This window comes from Poecile atricapillus, chromosome W (genome assembly GCF_030490865.1).
Source record: "Poecile atricapillus isolate bPoeAtr1 chromosome W, bPoeAtr1.hap1, whole genome shotgun sequence".
Classification (NCBI taxonomy): domain Eukaryota; kingdom Metazoa; phylum Chordata; class Aves; order Passeriformes; family Paridae; genus Poecile; species Poecile atricapillus.
In genome coordinates, this window is record NC_081288.1 from 2,188,466 (window position 1) to 2,209,898 (window position 21,433).

At 48.0% G+C, this 21,433-nt stretch overlaps 1 protein-coding gene and 1 long non-coding RNA gene across 2 annotated transcripts; one reads left to right on the top strand and one right to left on the bottom strand.

The window, feature by feature from the left end:
* Window positions 1–3,620: 3,620 nt before the first annotated feature.
* On the bottom strand, window positions 3,621–6,280 carry LOC131592032 (uncharacterized). Its single transcript, XR_009280505.1, has 3 exons — window positions 6,218–6,280; window positions 5,458–5,542; window positions 3,621–3,679 (listed from the first exon to the last, which is right to left on the bottom strand). It is a non-coding gene; the product is annotated as an uncharacterized LOC131592032 (long non-coding RNA).
* A 100-nt stretch (window positions 6,281–6,380) lies between these two features.
* Window positions 6,381–18,565, top strand: LOC131592031 (nucleotide sugar transporter SLC35B4-like). The gene is made up of 10 exons (XM_058863272.1): window positions 6,381–6,590; window positions 10,119–10,232; window positions 10,703–10,805; window positions 12,001–12,050; window positions 12,689–12,770; window positions 14,080–14,140; window positions 14,527–14,636; window positions 14,807–14,882; window positions 15,586–15,661; window positions 16,487–18,565. The coding sequence occupies exons 1-10, from the start codon at window positions 6,514–6,516 to the stop codon at window positions 16,731–16,733; spliced, it is 996 nt and encodes a 331-aa protein (XP_058719255.1). The 5' UTR covers window positions 6,381–6,513; the 3' UTR covers window positions 16,734–18,565.
* The last annotated feature ends 2,868 nt before the right edge of the window (window positions 18,566–21,433 follow it).

The window sequence follows — 21,433 nt, forward strand, 5'->3', positions numbered from 1 at the left end:
GAAGACCTCCCTGTTTCAATTTTTTCTTTGGCCATTTAAACATGCAATATTCAATCATAAGCTGTGGATCTTTATCTTTAGTAAGTTGGTGTTCTTCCCATTGCTTTAACATAATTCCCAGGGGACTCTCAGGGAAGATATTGTATTTTTGTAACTGCTTGTTCTTACTATTCTTTTGTCCCATTTTGATATTAAGAGGAACAAAAGAATTAAATATATATTTATCAAGAAATATTGAATTAACTTAAATATATATAATAATAAACTAAATAGAAAGGCTGTATATAACAATAGTGAGAAATATTAAACCTTGGGAACCAATATGGAGTACTGTGGGAATAACAAAAAGAAAAACTAAAACACCCAGAACAGCTGACTTCTTGTGAGAGGAAATATGGTCCCCTCTTCACAGGAGCTGGGAGAAATCAATATGACCCTCTAGAGAAATAGCTGATAATTCAAAGGAAAATAGTGGCCACACCCACTACAATAAACAAAATAAGTCTCCCATGGATACTGATTTAAAATGGTGGCTCTGCCCACCTAAGATACTGGACACTCCAAATGATTAAAATATAAATATTAAAAGAAAAATAATCAATAATATTACAAAATACAAAATTGGTATTTTAGTATTAAAAAGAACAGCGCACAATAATACAATAGTCCAATAAATGATACTATCTGTAGCAACTGAAAGAATAAAGGTACTGGCTAACACTGACCATAAAAGTCCAATTAAAAATAGATCACACATATACAGCTTTCAGGTAACTTACAATAGTGGCACTGCCCACCAGTAATTAACACTGTCTAAATAAAATATACTTTAAATAATTAAATAAATGGTTCAAGTAAATAATATAAATAAATAAAATCTAATACTCTACAATAATATTTATAATATAATATAATATATAATATCCGCAATACTCTAATAGTAGTGAGCAAGTTCTAGACTTTGCACATTTCGGGGCACAATCATAACCTTAAAATAGGGCTCACACCGCCCCCCTCAAAATGGTCCCTCCTCCCGTTAGAGTGACAGCTTTTGATCCCCTCTCCTTCTCAGAGCCCCATGGGGAGGAATGGATCTCTCACTGCACTCTCCACTTCATGAACCTGTCACTCGCTCCTCACTCACACTGAGGTTGGCCACACCTCACACTCACACTCTGCACACAGGTCCCACTGGGAGTTCACCCTTTAAAATGAAACCAAAAGGAGATAGCCCTTTAAAAAGGGTTTTCCCTAACTTAAGGTCCCTTATATAAGGGATTCGGTCTCACTTACCTGAGTTCCTGCGTTGGGGAAGGTCCTCTCTTCCTCAGTGTAATCCGATTATGGCTCAAAATTCCAAAACGAAAAGAAAAAGGTAGAATGGCCAAAAGGATTTCCCGGCCAATGCACCAAAAAGTTGTGAGGAAAAAGACACAACTTTGGGGTTTTAAATAAACCAAGGTTTTTATTAAGGGAAAAAAAAACAAAGGGGAGGAAGGGATAATGGGTGAGGGAGAAAAAGAAAAGAAATTAAAAAAAATCCCGGGTCTGAGGATTGAGGAATCCTCTGGCCGAACCGGCGTTTTGGTCCCAAAGCAAGAACTCAGCGGCACTGCAGTGAATGCAGCTAATCTGCACTCAAATTTATATAAAAAAGTCTCTAAAAGAGATGTAGACCGAAGTCTGCAGTGTCGGGTCCTCAGCTGCAGCTAATCCACAGTTAAGGGGCAGTTCTTCAAACTTCACAGGTCCTTTTATAACCTCTGTCCCCTCAGCTTGTTGCTGGCAGTCCCACCCCTATAGCTGTTGTTGATTGGTGCTGGTAACATCTTCTCCTCCAACAGTTTGCTGTCGTTGGGGTAACTGAGGTTTTGGAGGGAAAGTTCCTCATTAGTATTCACCGTTGCCGTGGTGTCAAGTTACAAGTCTTCTGGGGCAGGTTAAAATTCTTTGTAAGATGCTGCTGGTGAGGGGATTTGCTTTGAAAACCTCAAAAGTAACAAACTTAAAAGGGGTTATTAAACTTACAAACAAAGCATCAATAGCAACAAACAAATGAGTAAGGGACTACAAAAATAGGGATAATGCTTATTACAATTAAACATTCAATTGGAACACACAAAAAACCACAACCAGTACAATTCTGTAATGAACAACTTCTAAACAACAACAAACAATTCCACATGCAAAAGCCAATCTAAGGTTCCATAGATGACAAAGGGAAAAAACTCTGGGAAAAATCCAGGAGTGGGAAAAAAAAAATAAATCGGTTGGATCCCATGGAAAATGAAATGTTTGGGATAGCAGGAATTTCTCCTCTCCATCCAGAGAAATAGGGATAATTCCTGGAATGCTGAGCTGAGGAAAGCTCCAAAAATGACATTTTAGAAAACAACTGGAATTCCTGGGAAAACCTCTGCTGAGGAGGGAGCAGCAGGAAGAGTTGGGGGAGCTGGATGTTTTTGATGGAATAAATAATCCCAAGAAGGTGACAATTTAAGGAGAGAGACTCAGCCCTTCAAAAGCTCCTCAAAATATCTCCGGGGTTTATTTTGGTGACGAGATCGGACACAAAAAGTGGGAATTTAAAGCAAAAAACCACAAAATCTTCCCAAGAGAGGATGGAAAAACCCCTCCAGCTGCAAAATTCCAGAGGGTTGGGGCATTTCCAATGGAAGTTCTGGAATTCCTGTTTAAAAAAAAAAGATGGAAAGTTTGAAGTTTTGGAGCTGAGGGATTTAGGACAGGAGTTGTCTCTCCCACCACAGCTCTGGGTTGGATCAATTTAGGATTCAGGCACTAAAGAGGATTTAATTTTTTTCCCATAAATACTCACCCCTGCCACGGCAATAAAAATAATGAAGAGAAATCCAAATCCCAGGATCTGATCCCTATTTTTTCCAAGATTTGGCTGAGTCTCTTGGCTGTGGTGGAATTCTGGAATGGTTTGGGTGGGAAGGGACCTTAAACTCATCCAATTCCAGCCTCTGGATATTTCCCGCTGTCCCAGGGCACTCCAAGCCCTTGGACATCTCCAGGATTCCAGGGGCAGCCACAGCTTCTCTGGGAATCTTGTGTGGGAGTCTCCCCTCCTAAACCCACTAAAAATTGGAATTAAGAAAAAGGTGCTGAAGAACTGAGGGGAAAAATCCCTAAAAATAAAAAAATCCAGCTCGGCATTCCAAATCCCACAGCTGGCTGTTATCCCACTAAAACCCAGGGTGCTCTTCCCTCTTTTTCCCTCACTCCATTTCCCAAAAACCTGGGATGAAAACAAAGGAATAAACCCCCAAATAAATCCCCAAGTTTGTCCCCCTGAGTATCATTTCCCAACTGGTTCCAAATCTTTTTTATCCTGATGGGAATTCAGCTGCAGGGAACAATTGCCTGGAGGAGAAGAGAGGTTTGCACAGCCAAATCCCACAGGAATTCTTCATCTTTCTCTGGGAAAAGCAGCAGGATGGGATTCAGACACGGGAATGGGAAGGAGAGGAGCCAGGTGGGGGATATCACCTTGCTGGGATTTGGGGAAAATAATTTGGAGATGTCTGAGTGCATTTTTTCCAAGCTGCTTATTGAGTTATTAAATCCCACAAAAACCTGGGATCAGCCTCCCACAGTGGGAATCTTCAAGGTGCTCCAAACCCATAACTCATCAGGATTTATCTTCTCTCAGTTCCTAAAACCAGAAAGAAAACAGAAAATCCAGGTCATTCCAGGTGCCCCATCCAGGGATGGAATTTCCATAGCCCCTCCGTGTCACAAAGTTAAATTTCCTGTGTTTTTATCACATTTTGCCCCATTTATCAGGCATAAAAAATGATTTCCTGGAGATAAAATGAGAATTTTTCACACAGGACAAACCAGCTCTTCCTGGTTTCCCTTCTCACTGGGTTTGTACCCAAAGGAAAGACCAAAAATTGATTCTTTTGTGGGGCTGAGGCTGGGAAAAGTGGCAAACTACTAAAAAAAATCTGGGATTCTGAATCCCCTGCTGGCATTTTCTCACTGATCGCTCAAATTGTGGCACAGCTGAAGGATTCTTGATCCTTCACCCGACATCCCAAGAGGCCACAATTCTGTTTTTTCCCTTAATTCCAGGAGTCAGGAACTCAAATTGCTGCCAGGGCTTATCCCAAACCTTGGAGTGCCACAGATTTGTACCAGTGAAGGCAAACTGATTCTTAAATTACATCCATAGATATATTTATTATTTTTTTTTTAGTATTAATTAATTTTTGTCTATTTTCTAACGTTATTTTGCCATTTATTCGGATGCCACAGAATGGATGTGAACTGAGTTATCAATTAATTTTAATTTTAATTATTTTAATTTTAATTATTTTAATTTTAATTTTAATTTTAATTTTAATTTTAATTTTAATTTTAAGTGAATTTTATTTTTAAATCTCTCTCCACAACTCCCTGACAGGAGGATGGAGCCAGGTGGGAATCAGGATCTTCTCCCAGGGAATAAAGGACAAGATGGGAGGAAATGGCCAAAAAACCCCAAAAGCTTCCTGAGCTGACATTTTGGGGTTATTTTCACACTTCAGTAAAAAAAAAAACCCGATTTGTTGGGTGGTTTTAATCCAGTTTACAGCAGCATTTTGCTGCATTTTTTGTGGCAGCAAAACCACCTCAATTCCCCATCAAAACCTCCCTCTGAAGCTCCAAGAAAGCAAAATTAAAAGGCCAAAAGTAGCAAGAGCTGATTAGTGAAGGGAACAGAAAATAAAAAATCCATCATCCTGACCTGTGCAGAACTGAGGAGATGGGAGGAGGAAAGCCTGGAAATGTTAAAAAAAAGTACCAGGAAAGCCTAGAAATTGGCTTTGTCTGCTGCTAATTAAATTAAATTTTAACTTCAAATTTTAATTTTAATTAATTCAAATGATGATTATTTATTTATTTATTTATTTATTTAAAATTTTAATTTCATTTTGCTTTTGAATTAAAAATAAACCACTTAAAAAGGCTCGATGGAAGATCAAGGAAGCCACTTGGAGGGTTTCTACCTAGAGAGAGGTCGGAAAACACCGAATTATTTTGTCAGGTGTGGGCACAATGAACTTCAGTTAAATTCAGAGCCCAAATCCTTGGAAATCTCACACAGGAGGCTCCAAATCCCCAGATTTTGGTACGATTTCATCAAGAGACTGCAAGGTTTCTATCTGCAAGCAAAACCCTTGAAATACCCAAACATTTCTGCCTCTTTTTGCTTCGGTTTCCAGGTTTTCAAGTCCTGAGCTCTGATCAATCTCTATTTCCAGCCCCCAGGTAAGAATTTAAAACCTTGGGATCTCCAGTTTGAAGTTAAGAGAGCCCAAAAACTCTTCCAGTGAGCCAAAAAAAAAGGGAAATCCTGGCAGTTTCACCCAATCTTTAGCAGCTTTGAGCAGCAGAGGAGCTGCCCAGGTTTCACTCACATTCTCTTAGGTGCTGGAAGGGCCTCACTTTTTAAGCTTTTTTCCATAAAAAAGCAGCGCCTCATTCCTGGACTGACTGTGGCTGGTCGAGATTTGTTCATGGGATTTCACACCTGTGGCATTCAAAGATGAAAAAAAGAGATTTGGGTCTGATTCAGATCAAAAACGGATTGAAAATTAATATCTGTGGGATGGAATTCCCACTTTTGTGTCGACGTGGTTTCTACTGGTCACGGAGAGTTTGACAGATGATTTTGAGGGGATTCTACACAAACTTTAGAACTGGGAGTTCCACCCATAAGGGAATTATGGAATTTTTCAGGTGAGAAGGGATCTTGAAGCCCATCCAGTGCCACCCCTGCCATGGCAGAGACACCTCAAACCATCCCAGGCTGCTCCAAGCCCCAGTGTCCAACCTGGCCTTGGACATTCCAGGGATCCAGGGGCTTCTCTAGGAATTCCAGCCCAGCCAGGAATTCCTTCCCCAGATCCCATCCATCCCTGCCCTCTGGCAGTGGGAGCCATTCCCTGTGTCCTGTCCCTCCAGGCCTTGTCCCCAGTCCCTCTCCAGCTCTCCTGGAGCCCCTTTAGGCCCTGGAATGTGCTGGAAGCTCTCCCTGGATCCTTCTCCTCTCCAGGAGAACATTCCCAGCTCACCCAGCCTTTCAATAATTATTATTTTGAACAGCGAAAGAATTCTTTGATACGGCATCCTTAGGAACTGCCTCTAACTGGCGTTTTGGGGTCACCAAACAACCCCAAAAAGTCAATTATGGTCTGCGCCTCACCACAAACAGCGCTTGAGCCGCGCCTCCCCCTGACACCGCCTCAGCGCCGCCATTACACCCTTCATCTCAGAACTACAACTCCCGTCGTGCCCCGCGGAGGGGCGTCCGCCGGGAGCCGCGCTGAGCCGGCGCGGAGCCTGCCGGGAGTTGTAGTCTCCGTGGCGGCGGGCGGGGAGCGAACTACCGGCGGCCGGAGGAAGCGGGGGCGGCGGAGCCGGGGCCGGGAGCGGGGCAGCGTCCCGGGATCGGGATGCGGGGGCGGCCCGGGACGCCGCCTCGTTGCCCGGAGCGACACCATGCACCCGGCCGTGGCGGTGGGGCTGGTGTTCGGCGGCTGCTGCAGCAACGTGGTGTTCCTGGAGCTGCTGGCCAGGTGCGGGGCCGCGAAGAGGATCTGGGGAGGGATAAAGGGTCAGGGAGCCCATTGCTATGGGATCGGGGTGAGGCCTCAGGGTGTGTGAGGGGACGCAGCAGCAGCGGTGCCAGGCTGGGCTTTGGGGGGGGATTTGGGCTGTGGGGGTACCCGCGGCTGGCACTGAGGGGTTTTACCCCCTCAGGCCTTGGGGCTCCTCATCCATGAGCCCAGACCTGGATCATCGCCTTGTGTCCCGGCCGGATGGGGTTTTTGGGGTGTTTTGGGGTTGTCCCCTCGGTGTGGGCCGTGTCGGTGACCTGCCCGAGCACGGGGGTGTCCCCAGCTCATCCCAGCCCGTCCCGGGGAGGAGACGAGCAGGGGCTGGCCCTGGGGACAGCGGGGAATGTTTTCCATCTGGAAATGCGATCTTGGGAATCGTCACTCGCTGCAAAGTCACCGAGTCCCCTTGAATTCCCAAACTGGGGGCTGGTGTTTTTGGGGATCTCACCATCCTCCCCCTGATGTTTTTTGGGATCTCACCCTATTGTTTCTGGGGATCTCGTCATCCTCACCTTGTTGTTTTTGGGGATCTCACCCTGTTTTTGGGGATCTCACCCTGTTGTTTTTGGGGATCTCACCATCCTCCCCCTGATGTTTTTGGGGATCTCACCCTGTTGTTTTTGGGGATCTCACCCTGTTGTTTTTGGGGATCTCACCCTGTTGTTTCTGGGGATCTCACCATCCTCACCCTGTTGTTTTTGGGGATCTCACCCTGTTGTTTCTGGGGATCTCACCATTCTCACCTTGTTGTTTTTGGGGATCTCACCATCCTCACCCCGATGGAGGAAGGCTGGGGGGGCTTGGGAAAGGGCTGGTCAGAAAGCTGGGAAGGGCAGACTGGAAAAAAAAGGTGCCTGAACTGGTTGGGTGTGTAAAATCCCAGTGAGTCAGCGTGAGGCTGCACCCCCTGAGCCCTCAGTGCACTTCAGCTTTCAAAACCAGCCTTTACTCCCTCCCAGCCCATCCATATCCCAGATTATTAAGTATAAAAGGGACTGCAAAATCCAGCAGTTGGGATATTTGCTCCAAACTGGGATTCACCAGGTTGCACAGTCCCTGGAAAAATCAATAAGCAGTTCCTGGAAGAAGAGACCTTGTGTGAGGAGTTGTCTTTCCTCTCAGGGATTGCTCCAATCTCTGCCTTTCCAGCCTGGCTTGTGTTGGCAGCATCAGTGACAGAGGAGGAATGAACCCTTTGGAAGCAAAAAAAACTTTGGATTTGGCTTTTTGCCACTCCTCTCTCCTCCAAGCAAACCTTAAACCAAAACATTTGGCCCTGTTCAAAGACTGAGTTATTCAAAGGTGGCTGAACCCCAGAGCAGCAAATTCCAGAGTTCCAATTGCACACGTCAAGGAAAATCTGCTATTCACACAAAACCTTCTCTGAATTCCTGTGCCTTTTACTTGCCCTGCTCACCTTTAGTCCCAAAATTGGGATAACACCAATTATTTAGTTGGGTTTTGGAAGGATAAATTCCTTCTGCCAATTAATATTCCCATAACAAGCAAAATCCTGGAGCAGAATCCCAGGAAAAGACAGTGACCAGGCTAGTGAGGAGTAGCAAAGGTGATTGGGAAGAAATTTGCTCAGGATTTATAAGGAAAGTAAAGGAATGAGAAGTGTTTAATATGGAAATGCCTGAGAGCAGACAAAAGGCTTTAAATGTGTGGAGAGTGGCTGCAGAGGAGAGGAGAGAAATATTTCTGCTGGGCTGTGGAAGCAGAACAAGAAATCTCAAATTTCTTGATTTAAGGGGCTTAAATTGCTGTGGAAGGGATGTAAATCAGGTCCCCAAAATCAGATTTTCTTCCTTTCCACGTGGTGAAGTAGGAGATAGAGCAGGGAAACTTCTTGTTGGGAGGACTCTTGTCAGTTGTCTGCAGGAGAAGCAGATCTTGGGTTGATAGATCCAGTTTTATCTCGTTTTTTAGGTGGATCTGAGTGAGGATTGTGAGCCAAAAAAGAGGCCCTTTCTTATCTCTCTCTTATCAGGCAGCACAACACCCTGAGTGCCAGCGCTGCTGATCAAGTGGGGTCATTCCCAGGGATGATCTGGGAAGAGGCAAAGTCCAGTGCTTGGAACCAGCCTTGGCTTATCCCAGGTTTTACAGCTCCTTGTGATCCCCTCTGGAGATGAGAGGTTTGGAGATAAGGCTGGAGATAAGGTTTGCAATCCTGGAGCTCTGGCTCTGCTTCAAGGTCTCTTTCTCCCAGGAACTTTTGAACCTTTCAGCCTCAGAACTGAAGTTTTATGGATAACGAAGCTGGGAAGAACGTGGGAATTGGTGCCTGTCTCTGGAGAAAAACAGGGAAAAGGGGATTTTTCCAGGTGCTGTTGGCTCAGCCCTGCATTCCCCAGGTCACTGTTGCTCCTGAGAGATCTGTGGGGTGACAGAGGAGAATTTGGAGGAGACAGCTTAGAAATTCCTGTTTTCTAGGGCATTTCCCAGTTTTAATCCTGCAAAACTGCCTCCAGGGACAGCGTGTTCCATGAGGAGCAGGACTCCTCTCCCAGGAATCTTTGGCCTCAGTTTCTGTCTTGCAGCAGAAAAAAAGGGAAAGATTCCCTAAATCCCCCCTGTCTCCCACGAGCTTTCTCATTATCTGCCCTGTCACAGCCTCCTCTGAGCTTCTGATTCCCAGGAAATCCTTTCCTTCCTCCCTGGGAGCTCCTTTGGGAGGATCAGGGTGCAGGGAGGGTTTGTTTGAATTCCCTGCTGAGGAATTCCAGGTCCCACGGGATAAACACAGACCTTGGTTTGCTCAGAGGTGGTGGCACGTCTGCATTCCTGGGTCCCTCCAGTGGGAACAAAAAGGGACCAAGAGGGTCTCCTTTGAGCTCAGGACAAAATTTTGTGGATTTTGAAGCCTTGTGGAGTTGGTGTCACATTCACAAGATCCATGGATGTCACGTGGGATTTACTGCCAGGACTTTTTTGGGCTCCTCTGAGGAGTTTTAGTCCCTTCTAGAACCCACAACCAAAGGTTTTGGGTTGTTTTTTTTTTTGCATCCAGAAATCCCAGGGGAGCTGAAGCTTTTTTAGAGGAGCAAATCTGAACCAGGGACACTCTGCCAGCACAGACCTGACCTTGGCACTTCCCTCCTGCCACGGGAATGAGGAATATCAAATTTCCAGCTGCCTTTTCCTCCTGGAAATGCAGATTCCCTCAGATTACCTGACCTCTAACAAACCCAGCAGCTTTTAAGAATGGACAGAGTCCTCCTAAAGCCACTTCCCATGGGAAAGAGGGAGATCCAGCAGTTTTTTCTTTCACTTCCTGACCTGAATGTCCGGTTCCTCTTGGTAAATGTTTGAGGAAGGGCTCTCTGCAGGTGTTTGCACAAGCTCAGGTGAATAAAGCCTGAGTAAAGCCTCTCCGGGGTGATCCTCGCTCTGGGATCAGGAGCTGCTGCCTCCTTTTCTTGGATCCCAGTGTTTGTTCTCCGTGGAATGGCTCTGATGCCGGTCTCTCCGTGCCTGCAGGCAGTTCCCGGGATGTGGGAACATCGTGACCTTCTCCCAGTTCCTGTTCATCGCGGTGGAAGGTTTTATCTTCGAGGCCAACTTCGGGAGGAAGCGCCCGGCCATCCCCATCAGGTACAATCCCAATGTTTTCCCAAGCAGGAATTGCCTGGATCTCTCTTGTCTCTAAAAACCTTTTCATGGACTGGCTTTTCCACTTATCCCGTGGAAATCCCATCCATCCTGCGGCATCTGCAGAGCCACGTCGGGAAGCTGTCAGGCTGGATAAAAGATGCACTCATTTTATTGGGAATTTTTAATAGGAAATTGCCATCAGATCCTTCCCTGTCTCAGGAACAGGGCAGAGTTTTGCACTGGGAAGAGTTTAAAGAGCTCTTAATCTCTGGGATTCGGTGTGGTGGGAGTGGGAGGGCACAGTTTTCTTGGAAAATCACCCAAATTCACTTCGCATTTGGTGACAGAGCCGGGAGCTCTGCCCTGCTCCGCCCCAGACCTCTCTGTGCATCCCACAACCATTCCTCAGGGGTCTCTCAGCATCTCAGGGAGGTTCCTGAACACCTCCCAGGTATTTTTCCGTGTTTCAGGAACTATTTCATCATGGTGGCCATGTTCTTCACCGTCAGCGTGGTCAATAACTACGCCCTGAACCTGAACATCGCGATGCCGCTGCACATGATCTTCCGCTCGGTGAGCCCCGTCCTCCTCCTCCTCCTCCTGGGGCTCCCATTCCATCATTTCTGCTGGAATTATCCCTGCTCCATGTGTCCTGCCACCTGAGAGCACCAAACCCCTGTGGAAATCCTGAATTCCAGCTGGTGGGAGAGCAGCCTCACTCCGAAGCTCAGCTCCAAAGGTTTCACTTTATGGTGTTGATCATTAAATTCCAGCTTAATGGACAGACAGGGAAATGGGCTCAGACAGGCTTTGGAACTCCAAAGGTGAGGGGGAAGTGACAGGGACAAAACCAATCCCAGACTCTGGTTGGCCAAAGGGATCCAGCTTTCCCTGCCACCAAGAGGTGAATGTGGCAGGTCAGAGAGCGTGTATTTGGGATTTGGCCTAATTCCACCTGCACAGGTCTTTTCTTTGGGGAAAAAAAACCCCATTAAACTGCATCTTCACTTAAGTGTGGATGAGTTCCAGGCTAAAAGTCATTTTAAAACCCAAGGAAATAGAGCCCCAGCTGGTGGGAATCCCAAAATCTCCTGATGGTGGCTGTTTTCCCACAGCACATCCTGGGGGTGGAATATCTGGAATCAGGAGAGTTCAGAAGGATAAAACCACACTGAAGGAGACCTGTCCCACATGAGCTGTGAGGGGTGGTTCTGGTCCTGCCCTCAACCCCTGGGGCTGGGCTCCTGTTCCCAGTTAAACCAGTAGGATTGGGCCACATTCTGGTCACACACTGTGAAAATAAAGGGGAGGTCCTCTGGCCAGGAGATCCAACCCAGCATCCTCGTTCCCGAGGCACCCAGCTCACCTTCTCCCCTTTTCCTGGATGGAGGGATTCAGAATCATGGAATCATTGAGGCAGGAAAAGAACTTTAAACTTGTGGAGTCCAACCATTCCCAGCACTGCCAAGGCCATCACTGCCCCATGTCCCCAGGTGCCACCTCCACAGGGAGTGGAAATCCTTCCAGGATGGGGCAGCTCTGCCAGGGCTGGAAAACCTTTTCACAGCAGGAATTCTCCCAATATCCAACCTTAAGGAAGTTTTTTCTCCCTGTCAGTTTTCCTGCCTCAAACTCAGCGTTTCTATTGGCGTTTAGCATCCACCACATGGAGTTTACAGTATCCCTTTGGGATGGGCATCCCAATTTGGGGAATTCCGTCCTGCTGACCTCCTCTTTTAGTTTTCCCTTCTATTTTTTTCGCCCCCAGGGTTCTCTCATAGCAAGCATGGCTCTAGGGATCATCATCCTGAAGAAAAGGTAAATCACAAACTTCTTATCTTTAGGGAATGCTCTGCCACGGACATAATCCTGGTGGCTGTTTTGTGCCATCACTTTTCCTGTTAAATATTCTTATTTTAATGATGGGGAAGGGAGACAGGGAGCGTGGAATAGAGGCTGGAATAGCTCCTTCTGCATTTCCACCTCTCCCTCCTTTCCTGGGTGGGATGATGGGCCGGGAAGAGATTTTACAGGGCTGCAGCCTCTGTGTGCACTCCTGGCTCTTCTGGAAGTGCTCCTGGGGGGATGCTGTGCTGGCTGTGGCTGGGATGGAGCTCAGTGCCTTCCTCCTGCTGGGGATTGTGGCTGTAGCAGTGCTGATAACACGCTGATAACACACTGATAACACGCTGATAACATGCTGATAACACTGAGCTGTGCCTGCACAGAGTCAAGGCTGGAGCTCTGGGATAAACCGGAAGAAGTGCTGGGATAAACCGGGATAAATGTTGTGGGAAAAGCTTCTTTAGGTGCTGAGCTGGAGTCAGCTGGTCCTCCCTCAGGGTTAGGAAGTGGGAATGTGCCCGTTTTCCCAGCTTTGGGGCAGGGATGCGGGGAAGCAGGGGAGGGACACGAGCCAGGCGGGGTCAGTGACCTGTCCCTTGTCCCCTGTGCAGGTACAGCGTGTCAAAATACACCTCCATAGCTCTGGTGTCCCTGGGCATCTTCACCTGCACTTTGATGTCTGCAAAGCAAGTGGTAAGGACTGGGAACCTCGGGAATTCCCTTTGCCTGATTATTCATGGAGACACCAGGTGCCTCCTACCTCAATGTCTGCTCCCCCAAAGCTTTTCCTCCTGGTTTTATTTTCCTGTGGTTTGGATGCACAGAATGTGTGGGATTTCATTTAATTCCAGGTGTCTCTTCACCTGTTCACACTGCTTTTTACTGGGAATAAACCTCTTTTTTGGTCTTGGAAGTAACAGAAAGAAGCTGCATTTTCTTGCCTTGTGTTGCAGGCAGGAGCAGGTGAATCCTAAACAAAACTCAGCCATCTGAAATCCTCCCTCTTTCCATCCCACAAGAAATTTTTGCCTTTCAGGCTGGATTTTTCCAGCCTGACCCTAAAATAACGTGTCTGTGCTTGGAGAGCAGGAGGGAGGGAAGCAAATCCATGTGGAACACACTCGGAGCTTTTCCTGGGTCAGCACCCACGGCCTGACCCCATCAGCTGATGACAAAAAAAATGGCAGAAAGTGGTGGCCTGGTGAAAATTGGCTGCACTTAATCCAGCTGGGAGAGTTTGGAAATGGAAAATTTGGAGCTGTCAAAGCTCCAAATTCCCCATAATTTCAGAGCTTTTTATCCATCAGCAGGGCTGGAATTTTGGGGTGGAGCTGGCAGTTGTGGGAAAGGTGAATAATGGGATTTGCTGGGGCAGGTCAGGCTGGAGTTGTGGCCTCAGCCTGATCTCCTCAAGTTTTCTTGGCCACAAGCCCGGTTTTAGGTCTGGTTTTAGCTCCTGACTGGGGCTTGGCCAGAGATCCTGTTCCTTCCTACACACTCTGGGATGGGGAGACAGGAACCTGGGAATGGGGACACGAGAACTTGGGAATGGGGACACAGGAACTTGGGAATGGGATGGGGACCAGGAATCTGGGAATGGGATGGGGACCAGGAACCTGGGAATGGGGACACAGGAACTTGGGAATGGGATGGGGACCAGGAATCTGGGAATGGGGACACAGGAACTTGGGAATGGGATGGGGGCCTGGAACCTAGGAATGGGAACACTGGAATCTGGGAATGGGCTGGCTTTGAGAGCCTGAAAAGTGACACTGATTATTTTTGTGGCTAGAAGAGTTCAGTCTCATCAAACCAGGCCATTCCTTTCAGGAAAAATCCTGATTTGATCAGACTCTGCCACTTTTTTCCTGGAATCTCTGCATTCCCTGGAGCAGAGTGGGAAGCCTGTGGCTGCTCCCAGCCCTGCTCTGGCAGGAGGAGGGTGTGGGGCAGCTGCAGGGAGGGACCTGGTGGCTCTTGGTGACTCTTGATCTCCCTTCAGGCATCTGACTCCAGCTTAAACCAAGAGGATGGACCCCAGGCTTTCCTCTGGTGGATGCTGGGTACGTGGGGGCCACATTTCTGGGATACTGGCAGGATTCTTGGAATTCTCTTGCCAAAAGTGGCCCTGCCTGGAGCAGGGAGGGGCTGGGGCTGCTCCAGGTCTTCCTTCAGCACAAGATTTCACAGAGGAGGCTCTAAAATCTGGTTTTCTACCTCCACTCTGGGTCTGTTGGTGGCTCTTTGGGAAATCTGGGATTGATTATTACCGGTAGTGGCACAAACTGCATTCCTGGTATTTGTAGGAGATCTCTTGGATCTCAGCCTGTAATCAAAGCCCAGAATCATTATTAGTTTTTTCATTGAGTCTGGGCGGTTTGGTTGTTTTTTTTCCCCCTGAAAGCCAAATTTGGTGAGTTGAAGCTGCAGGGCTGTGCTCCCCTTCCAGGTATTGCTGCCCTCACCTTCGCCCTGCTGATGTCTGCCAGGATGGGGATTTTCCAGGAGACGCTCTACCAGAAATTTGGGAAGCACTCCAAGGAGGCCCTGTTCTACAATGTGAGTCCCTGGGGCTTTCCCTGCTCCCAGGTCCCTTCCACTCCTGGACTGGGCACAAAAAGGATCCCACACTGCCCTGAGGAGCCTGCTCTGATCCAGCTGCTTCCCAGCAGGGAATTGGGGTGGATTCCCATCCCCTGATCCCACCATGGATTTGTTTCTCCCCCCAGCACGCGTTGCCACTCCCTGGATTCCTGCTCCTGGCTCCCAACATTTACCAGCACGCCGTGCTCTTCAACCAGTCTGGTGAGTGCCGTGCTCCTGGGCCTTCCTATCCTCTGGAAAATCCCATGGGAAGTTTTCTTCCTGCAGCTGTGCATGCTGGAGTCTTGGGGTGTTCCAAGCCCTTTGAATTTTGAGGAGTTTGCAGGAAGGAATTCCTGGCTGGGAGGGTGGGGAGGGGCTGGGCTGGAATTCCCAGAGAAGCTGTGGCTGCCCCTGGATCCCTGGAAGTGTCCAAGGTTGGACATTGGGGCTTGGGGCACCCTGGGATAGTGGAAGGTGTCCCTGCCCAAGGCTGGGGGTGGAATTTAAGGAACCTTTCCACGATTCCATGATTAAAGCCCAAATTCCTTTCTAATTCCCATATGCCAGCTACATCCAAGAGCAATCCCTGGGAAAAGGAACGTGGTAACTCCAAAATGGGAGTACCAGGACCGAATCCTCAATAAGGGATGCAAACATGGACCTGCTGGGTTTGGTTTTTTGCTGATGCTTCCCAGGATTTGCCGTGGGAGCAGAGTGGATCCCTGCAGCAGGAGAGCTCTGAAGTGGGAGAGCAAGACAGAGCTTTGCTCCTAATATTTCTCCTAATTTTTCCTTATTTTCTGTTCTTCCCTATGGAACTCCAAGCAGAGGGGCTGTGTAAGGCTGCAGGGAGTCCTGGATCCCTCCTGGAAGGGGAGAGACTCCTCCAGCAGTGACCTCATCCCATCCTTTTTCCCTGCAGAGCTGTTCCAGGTGCCGGTGATCGGCCTGACCCTGCCAATCATGTGGTTCTACCTCCTCATGAACGTCATCACCCAGTATCCTTTATCCTTTATCCCAGTGGGGTGGCAGAGCAGGATTCCTGAATCCTGGGAGTCTGGGTTCCTAAATCCTTGGAATCTTCCCTTTCCTTGGGAGCTGCTCTTGGTGTAACTCCAGAAATACAGGGAGAGGGAACTTTTGTGTTTTAGGCTGGACTCGATCTCAAAAGACTCAAAGGTCTTTTCCAGCCTGGTTCATTGTGGGATTCTGGGAATTCTGCTCCATGGAAATGGAGGAGTTTGGAGCTTCCATTGTCCAACTCAGCCCCAGCTGCTCCAGTGGGGACATCTGAGATTTGGGATTTCTCTGGGTTTGTGGTGTCCTTTTCCAACCCAGCTGATCCCAGGGGGGAGTTTCCCCCATCCACACCAGGCTGCCAATCTCCCTGCTCCTTCCCATTCCCAAAGGGAATTCCCAATCTCCATCCCTGCTATCGGGGTAGGTAAATCCTTGGAGTCTTTCCCGCCCTCAGGAGCTGCTGTTGGTGTAACTCCAAAAATACAGGGAAAGGGAACTTCTGTTTTTAAGGTTGGACTCGATGATCTCAAAGGTCTTTTCCAACCTGGTTTGTTCTGGGATTCTGGGACTTCTGCTCCATGGAAATGGAGGAGTCTGGAGTTTCCCTTGGCTCTGTGGCAGGGATTGTCACCCTTTGCCAACACAGCAGGGAGATTTGGGGTGTCCCTGAGTTTGTAGCATCCAACCCAGCTGATCCCAGGCGGGAATTTCCCCCATCCACACCAGGCTGCCCATCTCTCCTTCCCATTCCCAAAGGGAATCCCCAATCTCCATCCCTGCTATCCCTTACCTCCCGCTCCCAGGTACGTCTGCATCCGCGGTGTCTTCATCCTGACCACCGAGTGCACGTCCCTCACCGTCACCCTGGTGGTGACGCTCCGCAAGTTCGTCAGCCTCATCTTCTCCATCCTCTACTTCCAGAACCCCTTCACAGGGTGGCACTGGCTGGGCACCGCCTTCGTCTTCGTGGGCACCCTGATGTACACCGAGGTGTGGAACAGCCTCGGGCCCCTCCTGGCCCGCTGCCGGAGGAGGCCCAAGGAGGAGTGAATCCAGGGATTTTCCGCAGGGACCTTTTTGTTGTTTTCCAGAGCAGGGCAGCAGGGAGCCCCCTCCCCTCCCCCAGGGGGTGTTTTTATAGCAGGTGTTGGCTGTGCCAAGCTCCTGGGAAAATGGGGAGCCTCCGCTGGGAACTTGGGGAACGGATCATGGAGAAACAATCCGGTTATTTTTTGCCAGTCGGTATTTTTTATGCCACCCCTCTTGCTTCCAGTTTTTCCTCCTGTTTGGTTTTTCCTTTTCATTTTTTTTTTTTTTTTTTTCCATTGGAATAACCCTTTTTAAGGAAAAGCTGACTCAGAGCTTTGCTGGGAGCCCAACTTCTCATGCTGCTGGCTTGGATCAGCTGGACCCTGAGCCGGTTTGGTGCCGTCCTTTAATTGTCCCAGCATTTGGAGCTGATGGCTGAGCCCCATTCCTGTGGGAATCCCTGATCCCTGTGCTGGGAGGATGTGGGATACAGCCTGGAGCTTCCAGTCTGGATCCTGAGAGGGCTGGGTTTACACTCCCAGTTCTCCTCCCATCCCTTGGGATCAGCTTCCTCGTGGCTTTTGTGTCAGCCTGGCACAGGCGGGGAAACGCCAGAGCCGTAACTGAACGTCCACGGGTGTTTTATCCAGGGATTGTTTTATCCAGAGATTGTTTTATCCAGGGATTGTTGGGTCCAGGGATTGTTGGATCCAGGGATTGTTGGATCCAGGGCTTGTTGGATCCAGGGATTGTTGGATCCAGGGATTGTTGGATCCAGGGATTGTTGGATCCAGGGATTGTTTTATCCAGGGGTTGTTGGATCCAGGGATTGTTTGATCCAGGGATTGTTGGACCCAGGGATTGTTTTATCCAGGGATTGTTGGATCCAGGGATTGTTGGATCCAGGGATTGTTGGACCCAGGGATTGTTGGATCCAGGGATTGTTTTATCCAGGGATTGTTGGACCCAGGGATTGTTGGATCCAGGGGTTGTTGGATCCAGGGATTGTTGGATCCAGGGATTGTTTTATCCAGGGATTGTTGGATCCAGGGATTGTTTGATCCAGGGCTTGTTGGATCCAGGGCTTGTTGGATCCAGGGACTGTTGGATCCAGGGACTGTTGGATCCAGGGATTGTTGGATCCAGGGATTGTTTTACCCAGGGACTGTTTGGTCCAGGGATTGTTGGATCCAGGGATTGTTTTATCCAGGGACTGTTGGATCCAGGGATTGTTTTATCCAGGGTTTGTTTCATCCAGGGATTGTTGGATCCAGGGATTGTTGGATCCAGGCACTGAGCAGAGCTGACAGGGAGCTGCTCCCAGCTGTAACAATCTGTGCATACTCTGGGTCACTCTTCCACTCCAGGAACTTGCATGTTGTCCCCAGTTCCCGTGGGATGCGGGAATGTTTGGGGGATTTGGGCATTCCCGTTTTTTTTAACCATGTGCTTTTCACTCCCAACACATCGGCTGTGGGTTGTTTGTTCCCATCAGGGGGATTTTTTTAACTTTCCGGCGTGGTCAGTGTGTTTGGAATATTTATGGAGTCACAGGAGTGGCAGCAATTCCCTTCCTGCTGGAGGACAGAGGAGCAAAGGTCCAGGCAGAAGGGCCTTGTTAGCCAAAATTAATTAAATCCAGGCTCCCCCTCCAGGCTGGGGGCGCTGATTAGTTGGGTTTTAATGTTTGTGTAGAGATCAGAGCACCTATTTTTTAGCAGAGGCTGGAAAAGGGAAGGAGCCTGACTGCCTTTGGGGTGGCTGGTTGGGTTTAGGTTGGGGTTTGAGTTGGTTTTTTTTTTAAAGAGAAATAAATCTGTATCCTCTTCAAAGGCTCCCTTGGGTTTGTTTCTCATTCCGTGCTTTGCCGGTGGCTGGGAAATTAATGGGATTGTGGAATTGTTGAGGTTGGAAAAGCCCTTTTAAGATGATCCAACCATTCCCAGCAGTGCCAAGGCCACCACTAACGAATGTCCTCAAGTGCCACATCCACGTGGCTCTGAAATTCCCCAGGGATGGCGGCTCCACTGCCCTGTTCCAACCTTTTCCATCAAGAAATTTTCCATGAATATCCAACCTAAATAACAATTCACCATTTTTCTTTAACATCAGAGAAAATAGGAAAGACTCAGCCTGGCTGGCTGGGGTTCAGGAGAAGACCCCACCATCAGATCCAAGTTTCCCTAAATCCAGCACCAATGGGAGCCTGGAGCAGTTGGGGTGGTGGAAATTCAGGATTTGAGGTCCCCAGGCACGACTCAGACCCTCTTGAGGTTTCCCAGCAAGACTCAAATCCTCACAACTGTCCAGATTTGAGGCCCCAGGCAAGACTCAAATCTAAACCAGAATCTGAGGTTCTCCAAAAAGACCCAAAATTTCAAATCAGAATTTGAGGTTTTCCCAAGACTCAAAATCTCAGACCATGAGAATTTGAGGTTCTCCAAAAGGATTGAAGTCCTTAAACTATCGAAATTTGAGGTTCTCCAAAAGGCTCAAATCCTCAAACCATCAAAATTTGACGTTCTCCCAAAAAACTCAAATCCTTGAATCAGAATTTGAAGTTTTTCAAAAAGACTTAAGGTCTCAAATCAGAGTTTGAGCTTCTCCTAAAAAGGCTCAAATCAGAATTTGAGGTTCTCCAAAAAACCTTGAATCCTCAAAACATCAGAATCTGAGGTCCTCCCAAAAAACTCAAATATTTAAATCAGAATTTGAGGTTCTCCAAAAAACCTTGAATCCTCAAAACATCAGAATCTGAGGTTCTCCAAAAAGATTCAAATGCTCAAACCCATCAGAATTTGAGGTTCTTTGAAAAGATTCAAATCCTCAAATCAGAATTTGGGGTTCTCCAAAGACTCAAATCCTCAAACCTTTGGAATTTGAGGTTCTCCAAAAAGACTCAAATCTTCATCAGAATCTGAGGCGCTCCAAAAGGATTCAAATCCTCAAAACATCTCAGGTTCTTCAAAAAAACTTTAAATCCTCTGTAAAACTCCAGGCTCAGTCTGACCTTGACCAACTCAAGGTGTGACTCTGCTGTAATCCAAACATTCTTCCCTGCCGATAAAACCAGAATTCCCTGAAAAAAACCTGGGAAATGAAATGTAAATATTAAAATTACGATACAACCGCAGTTCTGCCTTCAACCTCAGCCAGATGTTCCACACTCGAAGATGCAGGAAAGGGGCAGCGCAATCCAGATGTTTTGGGAAGGAATTTTGATGTTGGAGTTGGGAATTCGAGCCATGCTCTGGGAAGGGAGCACAAGAGAGGGAACGGCGGAAAGGCTGAGGGAGGAAAGGTGAGAAATTGATGATTTGTTGAGTTGAGGAAATTTGGCTTCTCCCTTTTAAAAAATCCCTTTTCCCTATTTCCATGCAAGGTCTGCATTCCCTGGCCCACCTGTGGAAGTTTTGGAAGCTCAGGGCTCAAGAAGTGATTGCGAAATAGGAGATGATTTTTCCAAAATTATTACCTGAAACCAAGCCAGCCCCTGCTCACGGGAAACAAACAATTTCTTTTTACAGCTGGGAAATAAAAGGAATATTTATCCTGCACCTGCACCCCCAGCTCTGCAGAATCCAAATAAAGATACAATTCCTGGATTGGAAACTTTAAAATTTCCCATAAATAGGAGAAGATTGAATCGCTGAGGTCGCTCGAGAGGCACAAGGATTTTGCAGGATTCTGTATTCCAAGGTGGGGAAATTCTGGGAAAACTTGGTTTGTTTTATGCAGGAGGGAGCAACTATTCCGAGAGTGGGGAGCTGGGGATGAGCATGGAATGGTCTTGGCTGGGAGAGCTGGGCAGGGATGGAAGCAAAAGGAAAGAGAGACTGACGTGGCTGGAATGCTGCATCCAGGTCTGGATCCAACAGCTGGGAGCTGCTGGAGCAAATCCAGAGAAATCCATGGAGCTGCTCCAGGGCTGGAGCCCCTCTGCTCTGGAGAGCTGGGAATTCCCAGCCTGGAGAAGGCTCCAAGGAGAGCTTCCAGCACATTCCAGGGCCTGGAGGGGCTCCAGGAGAGCTGGAGAGGGACTGGGGACAAGGCCTGGAGGGACAGGACACAGGGAATGGCTTCCACTGCCAGAGGACAGGGCTGGATGGGATCTGGGGAAGGAATTCCTGGCTGGGCTGGAATTCCCAGAGCAGCCCCTGGATCCCTGGAATGTCCAAGGCCAGGTTGGACAGGGCTTGGAGCAGCCTGGGATGGTGGGAGGTGTCCCTGGACATGGAATGAGATTTAAGGTCCCTTCCCACCCAACCATTCCATGATTCCATGGCTTGCTGCAGGATTTTGGGTGGTTTTTCAGTCCAGCCCAGCACTCACTGAACTGCCTTGGCCTAAAAAAAAGAACAACCAAATTTTGAAGTTTTGGCTCTGTGCTCACTGTGCCCCAGGGCTACAAAATCACTTCTTGTTCTGCCAAAATCCACCATGGAAATCTGAAGCCTTGGAAGAGTTGCTGATCTCCAGCTTGAGGATCCAGCCAGCTGCTCCATGGAAAGAGCTCCCTAAAAACTGCGGAATTTGAGGCTCCCTGAATCTGAATTACTCACCCTGAGCTGCTCGGTGCAATTCATCCAATTTAATCAACAAAACCCTTGGCCTCAAGGAACACTTTGGGCTCTTCCATGGCTCCAAACTGGGACAAAATCCCATTTTCTCTGCAGGGAAAGGGCTCTGAGGAGGAACCTGCTGAGGCAAAAGGGCTCTGG